Source organism: Protomyctophum parallelum, assembly GCF_964188405.1.
Source record: "Protomyctophum parallelum genome assembly, chromosome: 5".
NCBI lineage: Eukaryota > Metazoa > Chordata > Actinopteri > Myctophiformes > Myctophidae > Protomyctophum > Protomyctophum parallelum.
Genome location: NC_139702.1, coordinates 51,429,399 through 51,447,996, shown reverse-complemented (window position 1 = coordinate 51,447,996; position 18,598 = coordinate 51,429,399). Strand labels below are relative to the sequence as shown.

General features: G+C 42.1%; 1 protein-coding gene across 1 annotated transcript; it reads left to right on the top strand.

The window, feature by feature from the left end:
* Positions 1–3,207: 3,207 nt before the first annotated feature.
* On the top strand, positions 3,208–15,087 carry LOC310858626 (LITAF domain-containing protein-like). The gene is made up of 5 exons (XM_083764817.1): positions 3,208–3,302; positions 8,872–8,975; positions 9,516–9,563; positions 14,383–14,563; positions 14,820–15,087. Exons 2-5 carry the CDS (start codon positions 8,885–8,887, stop codon positions 14,923–14,925), a joined length of 426 nt encoding a protein of 141 aa, XP_083620943.1. The 5' UTR covers positions 3,208–3,302; positions 8,872–8,884; the 3' UTR covers positions 14,926–15,087.
* The last annotated feature ends 3,511 nt before the right edge of the window (positions 15,088–18,598 follow it).

Here is an 18,598-nt window from a genome sequence, read left to right as displayed (position 1 = left end):
TCTATCACAATACAGTTTGGACCGGCCACGAGAAGAAAATAAGCCTGGCAACTATAGTCTTATGTTTGGTCTGTGTTGCTAGGTTACTATTCGGCTACTTGCCTCTTGAGTAGTTTGGAGTCAGGTGACATCAGTCAGGTGAAATTGTTGCTCAATGTGAAAGGGGCCACACACACACACACACACGCATGTGTGCACAGTGCACACACACACACACACACACACACACACACACACACACACACACACACACACACACACACACACACACACACACACACACACACACACACACACACACACACACACACACACACACACACACACACACACACACACACACACACACACACGATGAGGGGATGACAAAAGTTTTGTATGGTTGCCTGGAACGGAAATCTGACCCTAGCAAACAAGAACAGGCTCAGCAGCCTCGTCAAAGTGGCCAGTAAGATTTCTGGGAGAACCCAAGCCCAACTTATAGATCTGTACAAGAGGCAGATGCTTAAGAGAACCTCCTCCCTCCTGGAGGTATCGGATCACCCACTTCGGTCTGAGTTTGAACTGTTGCGCTCAGGTCGTCGGCTGAGGGTGCCCGCCACAAAGACTAATCGGTTCAAATTATCATTTGTCCCAGCTGCTATTCAACTGCTGAACAGCAAATAGCACTTTATTCTTGCCCCTTTGCACTTACTGCCCACTAATGCACTTTTGCTGACTTTGCTACTACTGTATGTCATGAATTCTCTGTCTCTAGTGCCCTGTTCTTAGTCTTGCATTGAATGTTGTTGTTGTATGTATTATGTGTGTATTTTACTATGATCTGGCTGCAAACCAATTTCCCGCAAGGGACAATAAAGCTAACCTTGAACCTTGAAATACAATCCTGTGTTGCAATACGGTTGAAGCTGCAATCATCAATTTGCTAGCTAGAGACTTGTTGCCTTTTACTGCTTTAACCACACCTAACTGCTACGCAGCTTATTAGAACATTTCCCCTCTCGTTTGTAAGACATGACCAATTACATCACTTTGACCCTGAGATTGACTAATGACCTTTGACCTTTTCAACCAAAGCATGAATCATGTCTTTAGGACAGCTACCAATAATTCCCTCCGAGATTCATGAAAACAATCAATTTTTAAGATAGTTTGCTAAAAGTGAGACAGACAAAAGAAAAAAATGGATGAATGGAATACTATTGTACAAAGCTACAAACTGTGATTATGATTGACGATTTGTTATTTCTGTCTATACACAGAATTATTGAATGAAGCGATAAAAAAAACCCATTGGGTATATTTTGATTTGTTGTGTATTACTCTAATTGTACTACAACACCCATGAAGTGAAATTCCCACCACACATTTTGTCCTAACATCCTAAACACAATCTACATCAAACCAAGGGGCGGCGGTGGCTCAGGGGTAGAGTGCCTGGATGGTAACCGTAAGGTTGCCAGTTCGAACCCGGGCTCCCCCAGAGTTACTGTCAAAGTGTCCTTGAGCAAGACACTGAACCCCTAATTGCTCCTGATGTGCTAGTTGGTGCCTTGCATGGTTTCCGCTGCCATCGGTGTATGAATGTGTGTGTGAATGGGTGAATGTAATGCACAATCTCTGTAAAGCGCCTTGGATAAAGGCGCTATATAAATGCACCATTTACCATTTAACCTCTGTCACCAAAACCTGTTCTGTCTGCTTCTCCTCAGTGGCTGGAGCAATTGCACACAAGCATTGACCATTAGCATATGCACCAAATAACGACGCCTGTTAATTCTATACAAGCTAATGTGACTCATAATAACCCATGTCTCATCAGTCACATTACTTATACCAATTCATGCCCCACCTATATATGCAATCAATACCCGTTGTACCCGTTGTCAGAGTACCTGTAGTACCACCAAGGTCTTTGTCCCTTTTATAACTATATATGGCTATCTTTGTATCTGTCTGTCTGAACTGTCTGTGTCCCTGTTATCCCATTCTGACCTGAGATCAGATTAAAAAAATGTCTATTACATCCTGACAGTTTCATTATTAACCCATTCTGACCTGAGATCAGATTAAAAAAATGTCAGTCGTTCTTCGATTTTTCAAAAATAGCAGACCTACAAGCTCGTAGCGCGCCACTTGGTGGCGCGCTATGAGCTTGTAGATCTGCTATTTTTCAATAGCTAAATATGATGCCAACACCAAAATGGGTGCCCGTTCAGAATGGGTTATATGGAGATCCATGATCATAATCATTATATGCCCATATAGGACCCGTTGTAACCATCTGCCTGTCTGTGTCCCTGTCTGTTTCCCCATACATGGAGATCTCTGTAACTGTCTGTTGTGAAGTGCAACATAGTTATAACCTGTCACCTTGCTGGCTTCCGCTCTCATGAGAAGTGAAAACCACGAAGAGGAAGATAACTTACCGCTGAATCGTTTTAAAATATAAAATTCTACTGCAGTATCTAATGGATACTTGTTGACATTATGTTCCACTTCCAATGTCCCATTCCATACTTGAATAATTGTTCACATTTGAGCAAGTAGTGCATATAGCTTAGTATACTAATACTATAGTGTAATGTTCGGCTGATTATTGTGATTATTGTGTAAAGTATTATCCTATATATTAAAATGTGCTAATGGAAGGACCACGTCATCAGGCATGTCACTAGTACTCAGCCATAACCATATAAGTTCCCAATGCATCTACGCCCAAATATGGAGTGTGTTGTGTTACTGTGTATAACCTCAATGTGTCGTCATGGCATCCAGTGCAAAATGTAAATACTATGTTTTAAAATGTTAATAATTTTTCTGTTGCTAGCTATTTGATCACATGCGTTCAATTGGCCTGAATTGTATGCCATCCGATTTTGTGAGGAAGACAAAACCCCCAAACAACATAATAATAATATAGTAAACTCCACACAGAAAGACAGTGTTTAATTTTTTTGTCATAGCAAAAGTGGAAACCATGTCCTTTCTGCACATATTAATATGCTATGCTGTTGTAATGCATTTCAATTGCTCAACTAAATATTTGTCCTGTAAATGATTAGTGTAGGTCCTGAGTTTCGTTATTTATGCAACATACAGTAATGTTGACACGTTGGCAGCTTTGTTGTCAGCTTTGTCACGCCCTGACTTTGCCCCTCCTTCCCATTGAGCTACAGTATACTAATACCGTAAAGGTGACACTGGAGTCTCCACCAAGCACACTACCTCAGACTGCAACAGACTTTTTATCTCTCTGTCAGTGATTCTCAAACAGGACTGTTTCAAACTATCTTCAGAAAGTAAGTATAATCTTAATTAAATTTCAGGCTTTATTTGTTGGGATAAAATAGGGACAGACAAGGCTGAGAAAAGAGGCAAGGCAAGGGAAGAAGCATGGGAAAATATCTAAGTAATAATTTAAATACTTTCACCACCTTTAACACCTGGTAGTGGTAGCTAATAGTATTAAGTATATTCAAATGTGTTAATGCATTTGCAAATGGAGCAGTAAATGTATAGTCGATTATCCAATGAGTTATATACATTTTGTGTCTTTTTGTTGTTGCCTCTTTTCCAAGAACCTCATAATGAAATGTAATATAAAGAGCCTGTAACAATATTGTTATGTGCGGGAGTGTATATGTGTGTACATTGATACATATGCACCTGCTGCACCTACAAGTGAATATGTGAATATGTGTGGAAATAATGAATGTAATATGTGTGAATCTCTCTCAGTTTTATTTACGTGTACTTGCTGTGTAAATTGACAATCTTGAATGAGTTCAATGCTACCCAGAGAACAAGTGAGTTTGTGTTTGTGCTGTGTGTGAGTCTTTGTGTGTACTGTATGTTTGCGTAGCAGATTCTTCTCAGTTTGCATGCATAGGATGTGGTCTGTGGTACAGCATATATGGCTGTCAATCTGCTACTGCAAACCTCTCACCCTAAATGACGTGAGAGCTTCATACACATACCTTGCAAGCTGATAACACCCACATATAGTACAGTGCTTATGTTTCATTTCCTCGTACAAACACAGCAGACCAGAACTTTTTTGCTTGACTTGATTATCTTGATTTGAATAGCTAACTCGATAGGCAACATAACATTCCTTTTGTCTCACTCTTTTAAGGGAGTGGTCCATTACGGAGCTATATGTGTGTGGCTGGCTGGGTGGCTGGGTGGGTGGGTATGAGCACGAAAATAGCATGGTTGTTTTTCACCACCTAGCACACCTAGCACACACACAAACACACACGCACATATTAACTGTATATGATGACTTTGGGTGTGCCAGTACAGTACAGTACAGTACAGTACAGTACAGTACAGTACAGTACAGTACAGTACAGTACAGTACAGTACAGTACAGTACAGTACAGTACAGTACAGTACAGTACAGTACAGTACAGTACAGTACAGTGAGCCCCACACGGTAACTCTGTCATTTCTCTACCGTTTCGGACGGTTTCTGTAACTTCAGGGGACCCCCGGGGACCCCCACATGGAGTTGCACCACTCACTTCACACGGGTGTGATTTTTTTAGCTTGACTTGATTATCTTGATTTGAACATACACCACTCGGGCAACATAACAGGACATTTCTCTCACCTTTGCCTAATCTATAACCTCATCATCAAACCCAATGTGTTTCATGACGTTATAGATTACATTAGGCAAAGGTGAGACTTAATGATCCCTAGGCCAGCAGGAGTGTGTGTGATAAGTGGCTTATTACTCAAGCAAAAATCATCCACCACAACCTCAAGCTACTGTAACTCAACAGTGTGGACATTGGAATCCCCCACCCTTCCCTATGACCGCTTAAGTTCCAGGAACGACTTCTAGTGATATGCTGAGAGTACTGTCAAAAAGTGCTATGTCACCAAACCTGCTAGCTGGGAAACACATTCCCCAAAACTCGGTTACAACTAAACAATGCTCTATACAGTAGCATTATGAACATTCTAAGGTTACTCTTATGCGGGCTCTGAATAAATATATCAATAGACTATTGAGAATGACACTAGACCGGTGCCCGGCTATAGAGTCTGTAACGATGGTAGTTGGAGATCCATGCCCCCCATATTTGTGATGTCATAACAGGCCAGCTCCATATATGGAGTCTGGGCAGGGGCCCTTTCCCCACCCGGCTATGCAATACCCGTTGTACCCGTGTTAGAGTACCCGTTCCACCCATCTGTCTGTGTCCCTTTTATGCCCAAATATGGAGATTAAAGTATCGGTCTCTGTGTCAGGCATGCTCAAATATGGAGTGTTCTGATGTCAGAACAGGCCAGTTCCATATAATGGTGTCTGGGTAGTGGGTAGGGGTATCCAAACGTGGGTCCGACAGACTCGACACCGGGCACTGCACTCCCTGCGGGTGTGTGGAACGTGTGGGTCGAATTTGAAGTTGGTGGGGCGAACGGTTCTCGAGTTACGTGGATTATGTTGTGATGTCAGAACAGGCCAGCTCCATATCCAGAGCCCAGGCAGAGGCCTTTTGTGGCGGTTCTGGACAACCGTGGTTCCGACCGACTCGACACCAGGCACTGCACTGGGGGACAGTTCAGGGCCGGTTCTAAGGGGGGGCAAACGTGCGTCCTGCCCACCCAATCCAAGGTTATGGAGTGTGTGTGTGTGTGTGTGTGTGTGTGTGTGTGTGTGTGTGTGTGTGTGTGTGTGTGTGTGTATAAATAGTTAATTTTAACTGTCCTACGTCAAACTGTGAATATCAGTGCATGGTCAAAGGACTGCAGTGAAGCAAGACTTATTTCAGTGAATGGAATGAAGTTGGCACGGACGATCATCTTTTAGGGAACTGTATTGCTGTTGGACAGTTTAATATATAGGCTACTGCATAAACAATATAAAAGCATGATTATCAAAAGGACAAAGGACACTGTACTTTAATCATCTGCAATAAAAGCCCTTTGACTGCTGATATTCACCGTTTAATGTGAACAGTCAATACAAATGAACAATTACTTGATTACAGTATTCCATAATGAATTTGTTTTGGCCTCGCATTAACTTTATGCACCTCACTGGGGCGCTGGACAGACTCACAATTCAATTCATACCAGGGGGGCAGTCAGACAGATATTTTGTGAAGCCACAAGGAAATCGGGACTTCCTGAAAGTTCATATAATGGTCTGTTGTGGCGCTGTCATTGGGCCCAAAAAAACCCATAGCCCCATAGAAGTCCATGTATTTGGGCCCAACTTCACCTAGACTGTATTACCTTAATAAACATGGTCATGAATACTTTTGCTTCCAGTCACTAGTTTAAAGTCTCATTTCTAATAATATTCTTTTTGGAAAATTATGGTCCCATTTATAAAAAAAAATGACCATAAAGTCGCGCATGTTCTGAGGGGCGTGGCTACCGTTACAGTCTATGATCGGGATTCCCCACCCACTCGAGTCAAAATAAAAACCAACTAAGAAGAAGGGGGGAAGTCCCGTCTCGTTGTCTGGGCCAGCCAATGGGCCAGCTGGGCCCAAACGGATCTAGAAAGATGGCGACTTACAATTCAAGGACTGACAGGCTTCATTTTACGTTCATGTTAGACCCGGGGAACGCTTTGTCCATATTTTTTACAGTCTATGATTCATACACAGTATATTCTTTCTCCATTAATTCTTGATATCTTACTTTTAATCAATGCTAAATATCTCTGTATTCAAATATTCCGGTAATCATTGCCATAGTGTGTTTATTTCAGTAGCAGGGGCCTCCCAGTCTCTCCACCTCCACCAGGGCTTGTTCTATGGGGACAGGGGTGTGCAGACCCCACCCAAATGTGTGTGACGGTGTGTCCTGCCCACCCAATCAAAAGTTATGGAGAATATTTATTTGTAGCCAATATAAAACTAAATATCAGTACCATTTAGCAGTTTTGATTGGGTGGGCAGCATCTTTTGAGAAATTGAACCCATCTGAACACTGTTTGCCATAAGTGCTGTTAACCAACAGGAAGTGGCGTGCACATAGACACTGGTGGCCCAGGTAGATCATCTGAGATGATAGCATAGTTTTCTATGCATTTCGGGGGATTATTACACTATGCGGTGCGTGCATGGATGCCCCCCCATATATTCGTCCTGCCCACCCTAGTGGGCCAGGCTACTGCTGGGGGTGTGGAACGCGTGTGTCGAATTTGAAGTCGGTTGGGAGGAAGGGTTCTCGAGTCACGTGCATTACAGATGTACATGCGTACAGACATACAGGTGGTGCATTTATAGATAGATGGCCATTAAAAGCATTTGGAAAGAGCAGGAACAACTGGGATGCATAATATAAAATCCAGGTAACCAATAAAACTGAACATATTGCATCTGATCCTGTTAAATTTCTCTTTAAAGAAATTCATTACTGCCCCAGACAAGATGCTATAAGGCCACTGCAGCAACCAAGAAGAACATTTACAAAAAGGTTTTCAAACCAAATGCAATACGTTTTCTAAATACTAAACATAAAAAACACTGCCCGTTATTACTTGTGCGCAAGCAGAGCGCACAAGTACTGCGATCGGCTGGGTACTGTCATGGTCTGTCGCTCTACAGACCATGTCTCCACGTCAGCCACTCCCACTCTCCATTCCCTCCCTCAGTCATTGTCACACACCTGTTTCCACCCCCTCTTCAGCCCAACAGTGCCATGCCCATTCCACACCTGAGAACACTTTTGCAATCACCCTGCTCCCTATAAGACTGGACTCATTCCACTAACACACTGTCAGAACATACTCTGTTGTCCCTGAGCTCTTGTTGTTCCTAGCGGTGCACACCGAAAGGTTTGAGTTTTGGACTTGCTACGTGGTGCCTTTTGAAAGGTTTGAATTTTGGACTTTCTGTTGAAGGCTTTATGCTTTTGAAGAGTTTAGCATTTTGGGCGTTCCTGTTTTTTCTGAATGCAGCTATACTGCTAGCTTTTGTTGTAAGCCTCACCTTGTTTAATTTAATAAATCAGTTAATTGAACTTGCTCTTGTCCTACCTTTTGTCTCACCGTGACAAATGTACTGTATGTCTGTCGGGGTATGTCGGTGTCCTCTCTTGTTTAAGACTGATGCGCCATCCTGTGAGAGGGTTATCTAATAGTCCAATAAACAGGCTGTACACTTAAAATTATGGATTCACAAGATCTGGCATTTATTGATTGCCCACAATTATCCCAAATTGAATGGTCATGTGATATACATATGAACAGCAAAGACATATATGAAAGCAAATACGACCTGTTACATCACGAATTCGGATTCGATCATATCAGTCCACAGATTTGGGGGCCCCGCGAAGCGCAGGCCAGAGAGTTGTCTGACCTGGAGAATTCTGACGTGTCACTCTTTTTACCAGCCACTATATAGAAATCTCTCTGTCTCTTCGTGACCTTGCATGGGCACGGCTCGGCAGCACACTCTGAAAGTAATGGTAACTGCTTGAAGGGTCTACTTTCCCCCACCAAGACCATAGCCCAATCAGGGACCAGCATCTCTGGCAACGTCATTATGTCGTCATTACAATATATCCTATTCATAATATATCTTTCTTTTTTTTAAAGCGGTGATGCCAATGGTGAGCACACTTCATAGCACACTCTGCTTGCGCACAAGTAGGCCATACATGGTCTACTTATGTGCAAGGCGCAAGTTAGCAGCTCGACAGAATGCATTTCTAGTTGTCTGTAGTGAGCATGTTGTTTTACTGTTATTAATTTATTGTAATCCGTTTTAACCAACCAATGACGTCAAAGGAAGATTTCCACATGTTGGAAGATATAATCTTATCTTATCATGGCTTGTTGTGACTTGTGAGTAAGTCTCTCAATTCTATAGTCTTTACTCTCTCTGTCCTCAGACTGACCTGCAGAATGGAAAAGGGAGATATCGCGGCACCTCCCTACCCTGGACCCCCTCTGAACCTCAATGACGCTGTCTATCCTCCCCCGCCTATGTACCCAGGTGACTGACCAGAGACTTGCATGAGTGCCTTTTTTAAGGGACCAAGAAGAAGTCACAAAGTGACTTGTTTTTTTTCTACTTCTCCTTCTTCTGCCAAAAATAGCAGTTCTGGCTGAACCGTGCAGTCGGTTTTCGTGAAATGCAGGAATCTGTTAGAGGCCATTGGTCAAAGGGTGGCGCTATAGCACTCAATTGAAAATGCAAACTTTGAACATGCATAGCTCATGAACCGTTTGACCGTTGGCAATGACACTTTAATACACTTTTGGGACAAATGGCAGCATTTTTTCTCAGTCATCACTAAATACTGAGTAAACTATGTGAAGGCGCACAAGACCAATGCAGCGCCATCTCTATTTCTGTAATGTTTACTGTGGAGGCTTGGGTTCATGTTAAAAACAAAACACACCCTGCATTAAACCCTACTTATTCAAAATATACTGTTACCTATTGAACTATCAATGTCCCATAAAATTCTTCATGTCATTCTATAATTAATAATAATAATAAATGTCTTTCTTGGTTAAATTGTCTCCTCAGGTCCACAGCCTGGACCATATGGGGCAACACAATATCCTGTACATCCTGGTGAGCATTAACCCTACTCCTCAACGCCTATATTTCAATTGATCAAAGACCCTGTGATTATTTGTGCGTGTTCTAAGTATAGCCTATATATATTTTTTTAATTACTGATGATAGTAATAAAAGTCAACAGTAGGCCTATGTATATCCATAAGTTAAGCAAGCAGCACGCTAGCAGACAATACAGTAGTTCTGTCTTTCAATCATTTTATTATTATTGTTAATTTGTGCGACAGATGTATGCATATGACGGCATAGTGTTTCATGTGACGAGCTTAAACTAGTGCATTTAAAGGTATATTCAGTGATTTCACTCAAAAAACCTTAGGTTTCGTTTTTGGCTGTGGGACCCAGCCTTTCGTCCAATCAGGATAGAGAGTCAAAAACGAAACCTAAGGTTTTTTGACCCCCAGGGGTTAACTGGGGACAGGGAGGAACTCCTTATATGGCCAGCACACTCTATAGTAGGGAGGATTATCACAACAAAACAAAAAAATAAGTGATATTTGAATTAAGTGAAATCACTGAATATACCTTTAAGAAGATGATCAGGTAATATAACTGTGAAAATAATAATAATAAAATGATTGAAAGAAATAACTAGTGTATTGTCTGCTAGCGTGCTGCTTGCTTATTTTATGGATACATACTGTTGACTTTTACTACTTTGTCATCAGTAATTCAACAAAAAATACATGCACAAATACATTGCATTAGACAGTGCTGCAGGGCAGGTGATGGGTATTTTTCCCACCATATGCTATAAAGACAAGGACTGTATAAAATAGTTACTATAAATAGCTTCGACCGCAGAGCTGGGAGCTGAGAGCTCCTGGAACACCGGAACTCCCAAAATACTTTTAGAAGTAATCGAATTACAATATATACTTAGCTTTAACCAGGATACTTTAAGTAAATAGCCAATATAAATAATGTTACTCTAGGAGAATTACCTTTTACATACCAAAATGTTTACCTGTGTCCACCCAAGGAGAGAGGTCCATTCAGAGTGAGGGTTTATAGCCATATTTTATATTGATTCAGAGAGACAGAACAAGATCCACATATTCAGCATAATAATAATTTACAATCAGATTAGACAGACCCCGCAGGGCCGGTCCAACGTGGTCTCTCAATGCCGTTCCAAAATGGCATGGGGTATTTATACTTCTTTACTCAAAATGGAGAATGGTACAAAATAGACGTGGCAATACAGAGGAGCATCCTAACCAATGTATGGGATATGTAGTTTTGAAAGACTTGTAGTTCATAAATCAAGTATAGTCCGGGAAAGCCCAGAGGCTGGGCAGGTGGCTATGGCAACGAGCTGATAACGGAGCGCCCGGCCGTCAAGGTCAGTTACATGCAGGGCAGGCTCGCAGAGCGAGACAGACAGTGCAATAATAATTCTTACTAACTAGACGCTGAGACAGCGTGAAGTAATAATATCTACATATGAGTGGAGCACAGGGCAACCAGATTAAAAGGTCAAAGGTGTCAATGACCATCCACCCACAAAATACCAGAGAAAATACCTATCAGCAGGTCTTTGTGCAACCGCTGCGACATTGAGACATAGGCCCCCTCAACACCCCCACCACCCACTCCACTGTTTACATTGAGACATAGGCCCCCTCAACACCCCCACCACCCACTCCACTGTTTACATTGAGACATAGGCCCCCTCACCACCCCCACCACCCACTCTACTGTTTACATTGAGACATAGGCCCCCTCAACACCCCCACCACCCACTCCACTGTTTACATTGAGACATAGGCCCCCTCAACACCCCCACCACCCACTCCACTGTTTACATTGAGACATAGGCCCCCTCAACACCCACTCCACTGTTTACATTGAGACATAGGCCCCCTCAACACCCCACCACCCACTCTACTGTTTACATTGAGACATAGGCCCCCTCAACACCCCCACCACCCACTCTACTGTTTACATTGAGACATAGGCCCCCTCAACACCCCCACCACCCACTCTACTGTTTACATTGAGACATAGGCCCCCTCAACACCCCCACCACCCACTCCACTGTTTACATTGAGACATAGGCCCCCTCAACACCCCCACCACCCACTCCACTGTTTACATTGAGAGACACCCTGAGACACACCCTGCATTAAAACCTATTTTATTCAAAAGATACTGTAACCTATTGAACTATCAATGTCCCACATCACATATACAATTCTTCATGTCATTCTATAATTAATTATTATTATTAATAATAAATGTAAAGGTTAAATTGTCTCCTCAGGTCCACAGCCTGGACCATATGGGGCAACACAATATCCTGTACATCTTGGTGAGCATTAACCCTACCCCTCAACGCCTATATTTCAATTGATCAAAGACCCACCCTGCAGCACTGTTTAATGCAATTATTTGTGCGTGTTCTAAGTATTTATTTGTTGAATTACTGATGATGGTAGTAAAAGTCAACAGTAGGCCTATGTATATCCATAAGTTAAGCAAGCAGCATGCTAGCAGACAATACAGTAGTTCTGTCTTTCAATCATTTTATTATTATTATTATTATATTTTCACAATCTCATACAAGGATACGCCGGCTACTTTCTAATGTTTTGATAATTTGTGCGACAGATGTATGCATATGACGGCATAGAGTTTCACGTGACGAGCTTAAACTAGTGCATTTAAGAAGATGATCAGGTAATATAACTGTGAAAATAATAATAATAATAAATTGATTGAAAGAAATAACTAGTGTATTGTCTGCTAGCGTGCTGCTTGCTTATTTTATGGATACATACTGTCATCAGTAATTCAACAAAAAATACATGCACAAATAAATTGCATTAGACAGTGCTGCAGGGCAGGTCTTTGTGCAAACGCTGCGGCATTGAGACATAGGCCCCCTCAACACCCCACCACCCACTCCACTGTTTACATTGAGACATAGGCCCCCTCAACACCCCTACCACCCACGCCACTGTTTACATTGAGACATAGGCCCCCTCAACACCCCCACCACCCACGCCACTGTTTACATTGATACATAGGCCCCCTCAACACCCCCACCACCCACTCCACTGTTTACATTGAGACATAGGCCCCCTCAACACCCCCACCACCCACTCCACTGTTTACATTGAGACATAGGCCCCCTCAACACCCCCACCAACCACGCCACTGTTTACATTGATACATAGGCCCCCTCAACACCCCACCACCCACTCCACTGTTTACATTGAGACATAGGCCCCCTCAACACCCCCACCACCCACTCTACTGTTTACATTGAGACATAGGCCCCCTCAACACCCCCACCACCCACTCTACTGTTTACATTGAGACATAGGCCCCCTCAACACCCCCACCACCCACTCCACTGTTTACATTGAGACATAGGCCCCCTCAACACCCCCACCAACCACGCCACTGTTTACATTGATACATAGGCCCCCTCAACACCCCACCACCCACTCCACTGTTTACATTGAGACATAGGCCCCCTCAACACCCCCACCACCCACTCTACTGTTTACATTGAGACATAGGCCCCCTCAACACCCCTACCACCCACTCCACTGTTTACATTGAGACATAGGCCCCCTCAACACCCCCACCAACCACGCCACTGTTTACATTGATACATAGGCCCCCTCAACACCCCACCACCCACTCCACTGTTTACATTGATACATAGGCCCCCTCAACACCCCACCACCCACTCCACTGTTTACATTGAGACATAGGCCCCCTCAACACCCCCACCACCCACTCCACTGTTTACATTGAGACATAGGCCCCCTCAACACCCCCACCACCCACTCCACTGTTTACATTGAGACATAGGCCCCCTCAACACCCCCACCACCCACGCCACTGTTTACATTGAGACATAGGCCCCCTCAACACCCCCACCACCCACTCCACTGTTTACATTGAGACATAGGCCCCCTCAACACCCCCACCACCCACTCCACTGTTTACATTGAGACATAGGCCCCCTCAACACCCCCACCACCCACTCCACTGTTTACATTCAGTCAATGTATGAACAAACCAAGTTTCACCTGTCTCCACCCACACCACTTGCTTAGCAGGAAAAACAAGGTGGTATCATTCACTTCACAGTATCCCTGTCTCTCCTTTGAATCTATATTTGTATTTTATTCTCACTCCACAACTTAAAAAAAAAAAAAAGGTTATACAATGGAATTGTATATGGAATTGTTACATGGAATCCTGGATGTCACACAAAAATCATGAGTAAATAACGCTCATAACGTTATGTCCTAATGAATCCAGCTGGTGCATTGATTTTAAGCGATGTATGGTAGACAGTGGTGGACAAAGTACTGAACCCCAGTAGGCTACTTGAGCCAAAGTATACATATACTCCCGGTCAAATATTACTCAACATGTGAAAGTTGCTCTGTCAAATTAGTTAAAATACTGAAGTACTTGCTTTACAAATGGTACAATTTACAAATTATATTTTCATTTTTCTATAATTAATTTGCTGTATGAAATTCTTGACATCTCCCAAATATAAAAGATCTACTAGCTCACAATGTGTCACATCGCGATGCATTGAGTGCTTTCATTATATCAAATAGGGCTTATAAGTGGTAATTTCATAATGCCTACTCCCTAGAAATGTAGTGGAATTAAAATAATTTGTCTTTGAAATGTTGTGGAGTGAAAGTCTTTACGTATCCAAAAGTAAAACACAGATATTCTAAGAATGTTATTTAAAAACGGTACAAACTAAATCTACTTTGTTTACTGTCCACCACTGACGGTAGTAGTAACTAGTGTGTCCTTGTTCCTACAGCAGCAGTCCCTATAGTTACAGGACAGGTTACACAGGTTGTGGTGATACAGCCAAATGGACAGCTGGGTGATGTTCCCGGACAGGTGAAGTGTCCCACCTGTCAGGCCAGTGTCGTCACAAGGACCTCCCATACAAATGGCCTGCTCACCTGGCTGATCTGTGGTGTACTTGGAATCTTTATGTGAGTGTACAGTAGTAGTCCCCTCAAAAATAACTCACACAAAGACACATGCCCACGTACAGAGGCACATACAGTACACGCACGTGCACACACACACACACACACACACACACACACACACACACACACACACACACACACACACACACACACACACACACAGTATATTGCTTAGTCTATTACCTTTTTTGCTATCTAATCTTGTCTTCTGCCTTTCTTAAACCAAAGCAAACGATGCTCTTGTTGTTTATTTTAGATGCTGGCCTTGCTGTTTCATCCCATTCTGTGTTGACGCTTGCAAGGATGTGGAACATGCCTGTCCTCAATGCAACACCGTCATACACATCTATAAACGGATGTGAAGCAGGAGAGAAGCCCGGCTAAACTATCCCTGTTGTTTAACTTTAACACACTCCAGTGGTTCCCAATGTGGGGCCCATGACACACTTGGAGGTGTGGCAAAGCTCACACAGACCATGTCTGTAAGGATGTTGTCCAAAAACAGGTTTCACAAAATTACACTTTTTTTTTTACACAATTTCACTTTCTTTAATCCACTGCATGTATCTTCTAATAATATCAAACAAACTTATCATACAATCTTTTTTATGTTTAAAAAATAGTGAAACTATTTATTAATCTCACAATGCACCACGATGCTATTGTCACAAAATGGTGTGCGTGTGCGCACATGCGGGGGCTTACAGCTTTTGTCAAAAATTGTAAGGGGAATTGGGAACTGACATACTCAACTATTGCCCAACTAAGTATGTTTGAACAGCTTTACAAGTGCACCCGCCCCGTACAAGTAAATCAATATGGCATGATGATTACACCCTTTTTTTGTCAAATATGTTTTTATTGAACAGATTATAAATTATTACAAACATTATGATATGAAATACTTTTTATATGAAACAAAATGAAAGAAAAAATAAAGACAAAAAAAAGAGAAATCCCTTAACCCTCCCACCCATACTGCTCAGTGACACTGCATACTATAATAAGATGATAGAAAGCTCATGGAAAACATCTGAAAAGGAAATGGTGTACAGTCAACCATATCAATGGTATCCTGTCTATTAATCGTTTCTACTCAGGTAATGGACAAGGGGCAGCCAAACCTTATCAAACTGGCTCTCCTTGTTTCTCCGGAAATACCTTATTCTCTCAAGATGAAGTGTACTAGTCATTCCATTTAACCAGTGCTTAAATGCAGGAGCCTTCTCCTTCTAATACACCCTTTTTTTTTTTAGCAAAAGGCTAACCTCAGAAGGCTAGTGACAGGTGCGTAGGGCAATAGAGCTATTAAAAAGGGTATTTTTAATATATATATGTTTTGTTATATATATATATATATATATAATCAAATTTCGGCAAGTGTCTGACAGTGTGCAGAACCTTTTCTTTGTTTTTCAAAGATACCCATTTTATGATAAATACATCCGCCCCATGCAAGTAAATCCATTGTTTGCTAATCAGTAGTCTCTGCGGTTGAATTGAGCAGAGCACCTGTCCTGATCGGGTACTTTCCATGAGGCAATGTTAAAAGTTTGTACATGCACACACACACAAAGTAAAGTGTTTTATGGTTTCTTAGTTTTTCTCTGACCACTAACTGCTATTCAAATCAATATCCTCAAACAAGAGAATGATTAACCAAACAGAGCATTTTTTTTTGTTTGTTTACTGACGGACCATACCTACCGGTATATGGTACTGTATGTAGCCTACTTGTTATATAAATGTACAGTGTAAATATCTTGCATTCAAAAGCAGCTATATATAAGTGTTGTGTGTTTGATTATGCAGAACTTGGGTGAGTTTACTGTGAGCTGGGGTGGATTACACTGACATCTGAAGAGGAATACTTTAAATTGGTGATTAGTAATAGTATTACCCAGCCCCCACACCAGTTAGTCATTGTAATCAACCGACTGCTCACATCAACATGAAGCACATGCCTCTCCTAGAAATGTGCCACAAAATGTATTTTCAACTGATAAAGGATGACGTGCAACCGTCATCCTTGCAATGTCGACCCATTTTTATTCATTTTCTTTTATTTATTTATTTTAACTTTTTGTACAGCCAAAAGGCAGTGTGTTCATATTTTGAACAACAAAAACATGAAATATGGCCTCATGCTGAACATTTTACCTCCCTCTCAGATAGAACAAGGGCAGGGTTGCCCTCTGTCTTTTTAGTAAAGCAACTGCTCACATTTTAATTTGTTATTTGCAATTGAACAGCAGACCATTAAGCAGCTTGTCCAGACCATATCACGAAACCGTATAATCACAGTTTGCCATCACCACAATGTAAATAGGATCGAGGTAAAAGACAGAGCAGATGAAACATCATGCCATGGTTTTGATTTGATTATCTCGAGGTACTGGATTTGGGTCTTTTTATGGCTTGTGAAAGCAGCGAAAACTAAACTGTTGATCTCCTGTCTTCATTTTTCACAATATGGTGATTGATTGTTATATATGCCCCTGCACTCTACAATACCGTATAAACATAGTTTTGTGCAAGGGCAAAAAAAGCAATGTATATGAACCACCAACGTAATCAAAAAGGTCAACCAAAGAACAAGATTCCTATACAGGATCTCCTCACTGGTCAACAAAAACACCTTGAAGACCCTAACAGGAGCCCTCGTACAAGGTTTCCTTATACGCTTGCACCTCCTGGTAACACAGCACTAAGGCCCTTAAAACAAGGCTCCAGACTTCCAAAAACAAACTGGTCATCCTACTACTTGGCCTCACTCCCCGAACCCACCTCACCCCTGTCCACTTTGACAGGCTGGAATGGCTTAGGGTTGACGATAGAGTACAGCACCTTGCAATGGGTCCACAAGATTCGCTACACCACCAAGATACCCATGTACCTGTCATATACAGTGCCGTGTCATTAGTCAGAAGGTTCATTGTTCCGAAATTACTATCCCTATCTCTAACCCTAACCTAAACCTAACCGCAAGCACAGGAGCAAACCTAAACCTAACCGCAAGCACGGGAGCAGTGCATGTTCGGACTAACGGGACTTCGGATCTATGGGTAGTTATGCTAAATACTTCCTTAATGTCAACGAAGTCCACACCCACAACACCAGAGGGAGTTCAACAAACCATGTGCAACCCATATTCGGCACAAACAAGGGATTAAATTCATTTCGATCCTACGCCACCAAAATGTGGAACGCCCTACAACAGTCATTAAGACATGCAAATCCCTTGACTCCTTCAAAACTGCTCTCAAAGGGCACCTACGGACGGCTGCAGTTTGAAACTGGCCCTAAACCCTGAATCCCCCACCCACCCCACTATTATGTTTCTTTTCCCTTTTTACCTCCTATGATGATTTCTTTTTTACTATATAGTTGTGTATATTCGTACGTCTCTAAATGTTTTGATGAATTGAAAATGGTGGGCCCTATTGTAAACAAGTGTAATGCTTTATGGTGTCGTCCACTCACTGTTAACAGTTTTTGTATTGAGTTGTACTTGAAGTGTACTGTAATTCTGCAAACTGTTAATAAATCAATCAATCAATCAAAACCATCTCACGAATGCAATGCTGTTGTGTGCACCTCAAAGACAATGTTGGATTTGGCTACGCCCCCAAATAAGTGTATGTTTCTCTCAAATAATATAATATTATACCAAAAATAGTTACTGATTGTTATTGTGAAAAGCACAGATCAAGTTTGGCTATAAACAGAAAGCTGGGCTACCGTCCTCTACCTACAGACAAGTTGGTTGCTGTTGGGCCTGGGCTTCAACAACAAAAACACTGAGGCCTCATTCACACGTACCAAACACCAATCAAGCAAATGTTTGGTCGTTTTTTTGGGCCACCACAATGCTTTTCCAATGGGAGTCACATGGTTTGATCAAACATTTGTGTTTGATTGCTGGTGGTGTTCTGCCCCTCCCCCCTCATCAAACAAAAATGTTTGGTCAAACCATGTGACTCCCATTGGTGGCCTAAAAAAACAAACAAACTGCTTGATTGCTGTTTGGCACGT

Bases quoted from the DNA above. Each gene is read 5' to 3' on its own strand.
- LOC310858626 (XM_083764817.1), top strand. From the start codon at position 8,885: ATGGAAAAGGGAGATATCGCGGCACCTCCCTACCCTGGACCCCCTCTG. The intron at 8,976-9,515 runs GTGACTGACCAG...TTGTCTCCTCAG, and splicing joins TCCCCCGCCTATGTACCCAG to GTCCACAGCCTGGACCATAT. The intron at 14,564-14,819 runs GTGAGTGTACAG...TGTTTATTTTAG, and splicing joins GGTGTACTTGGAATCTTTAT to ATGCTGGCCTTGCTGTTTCA.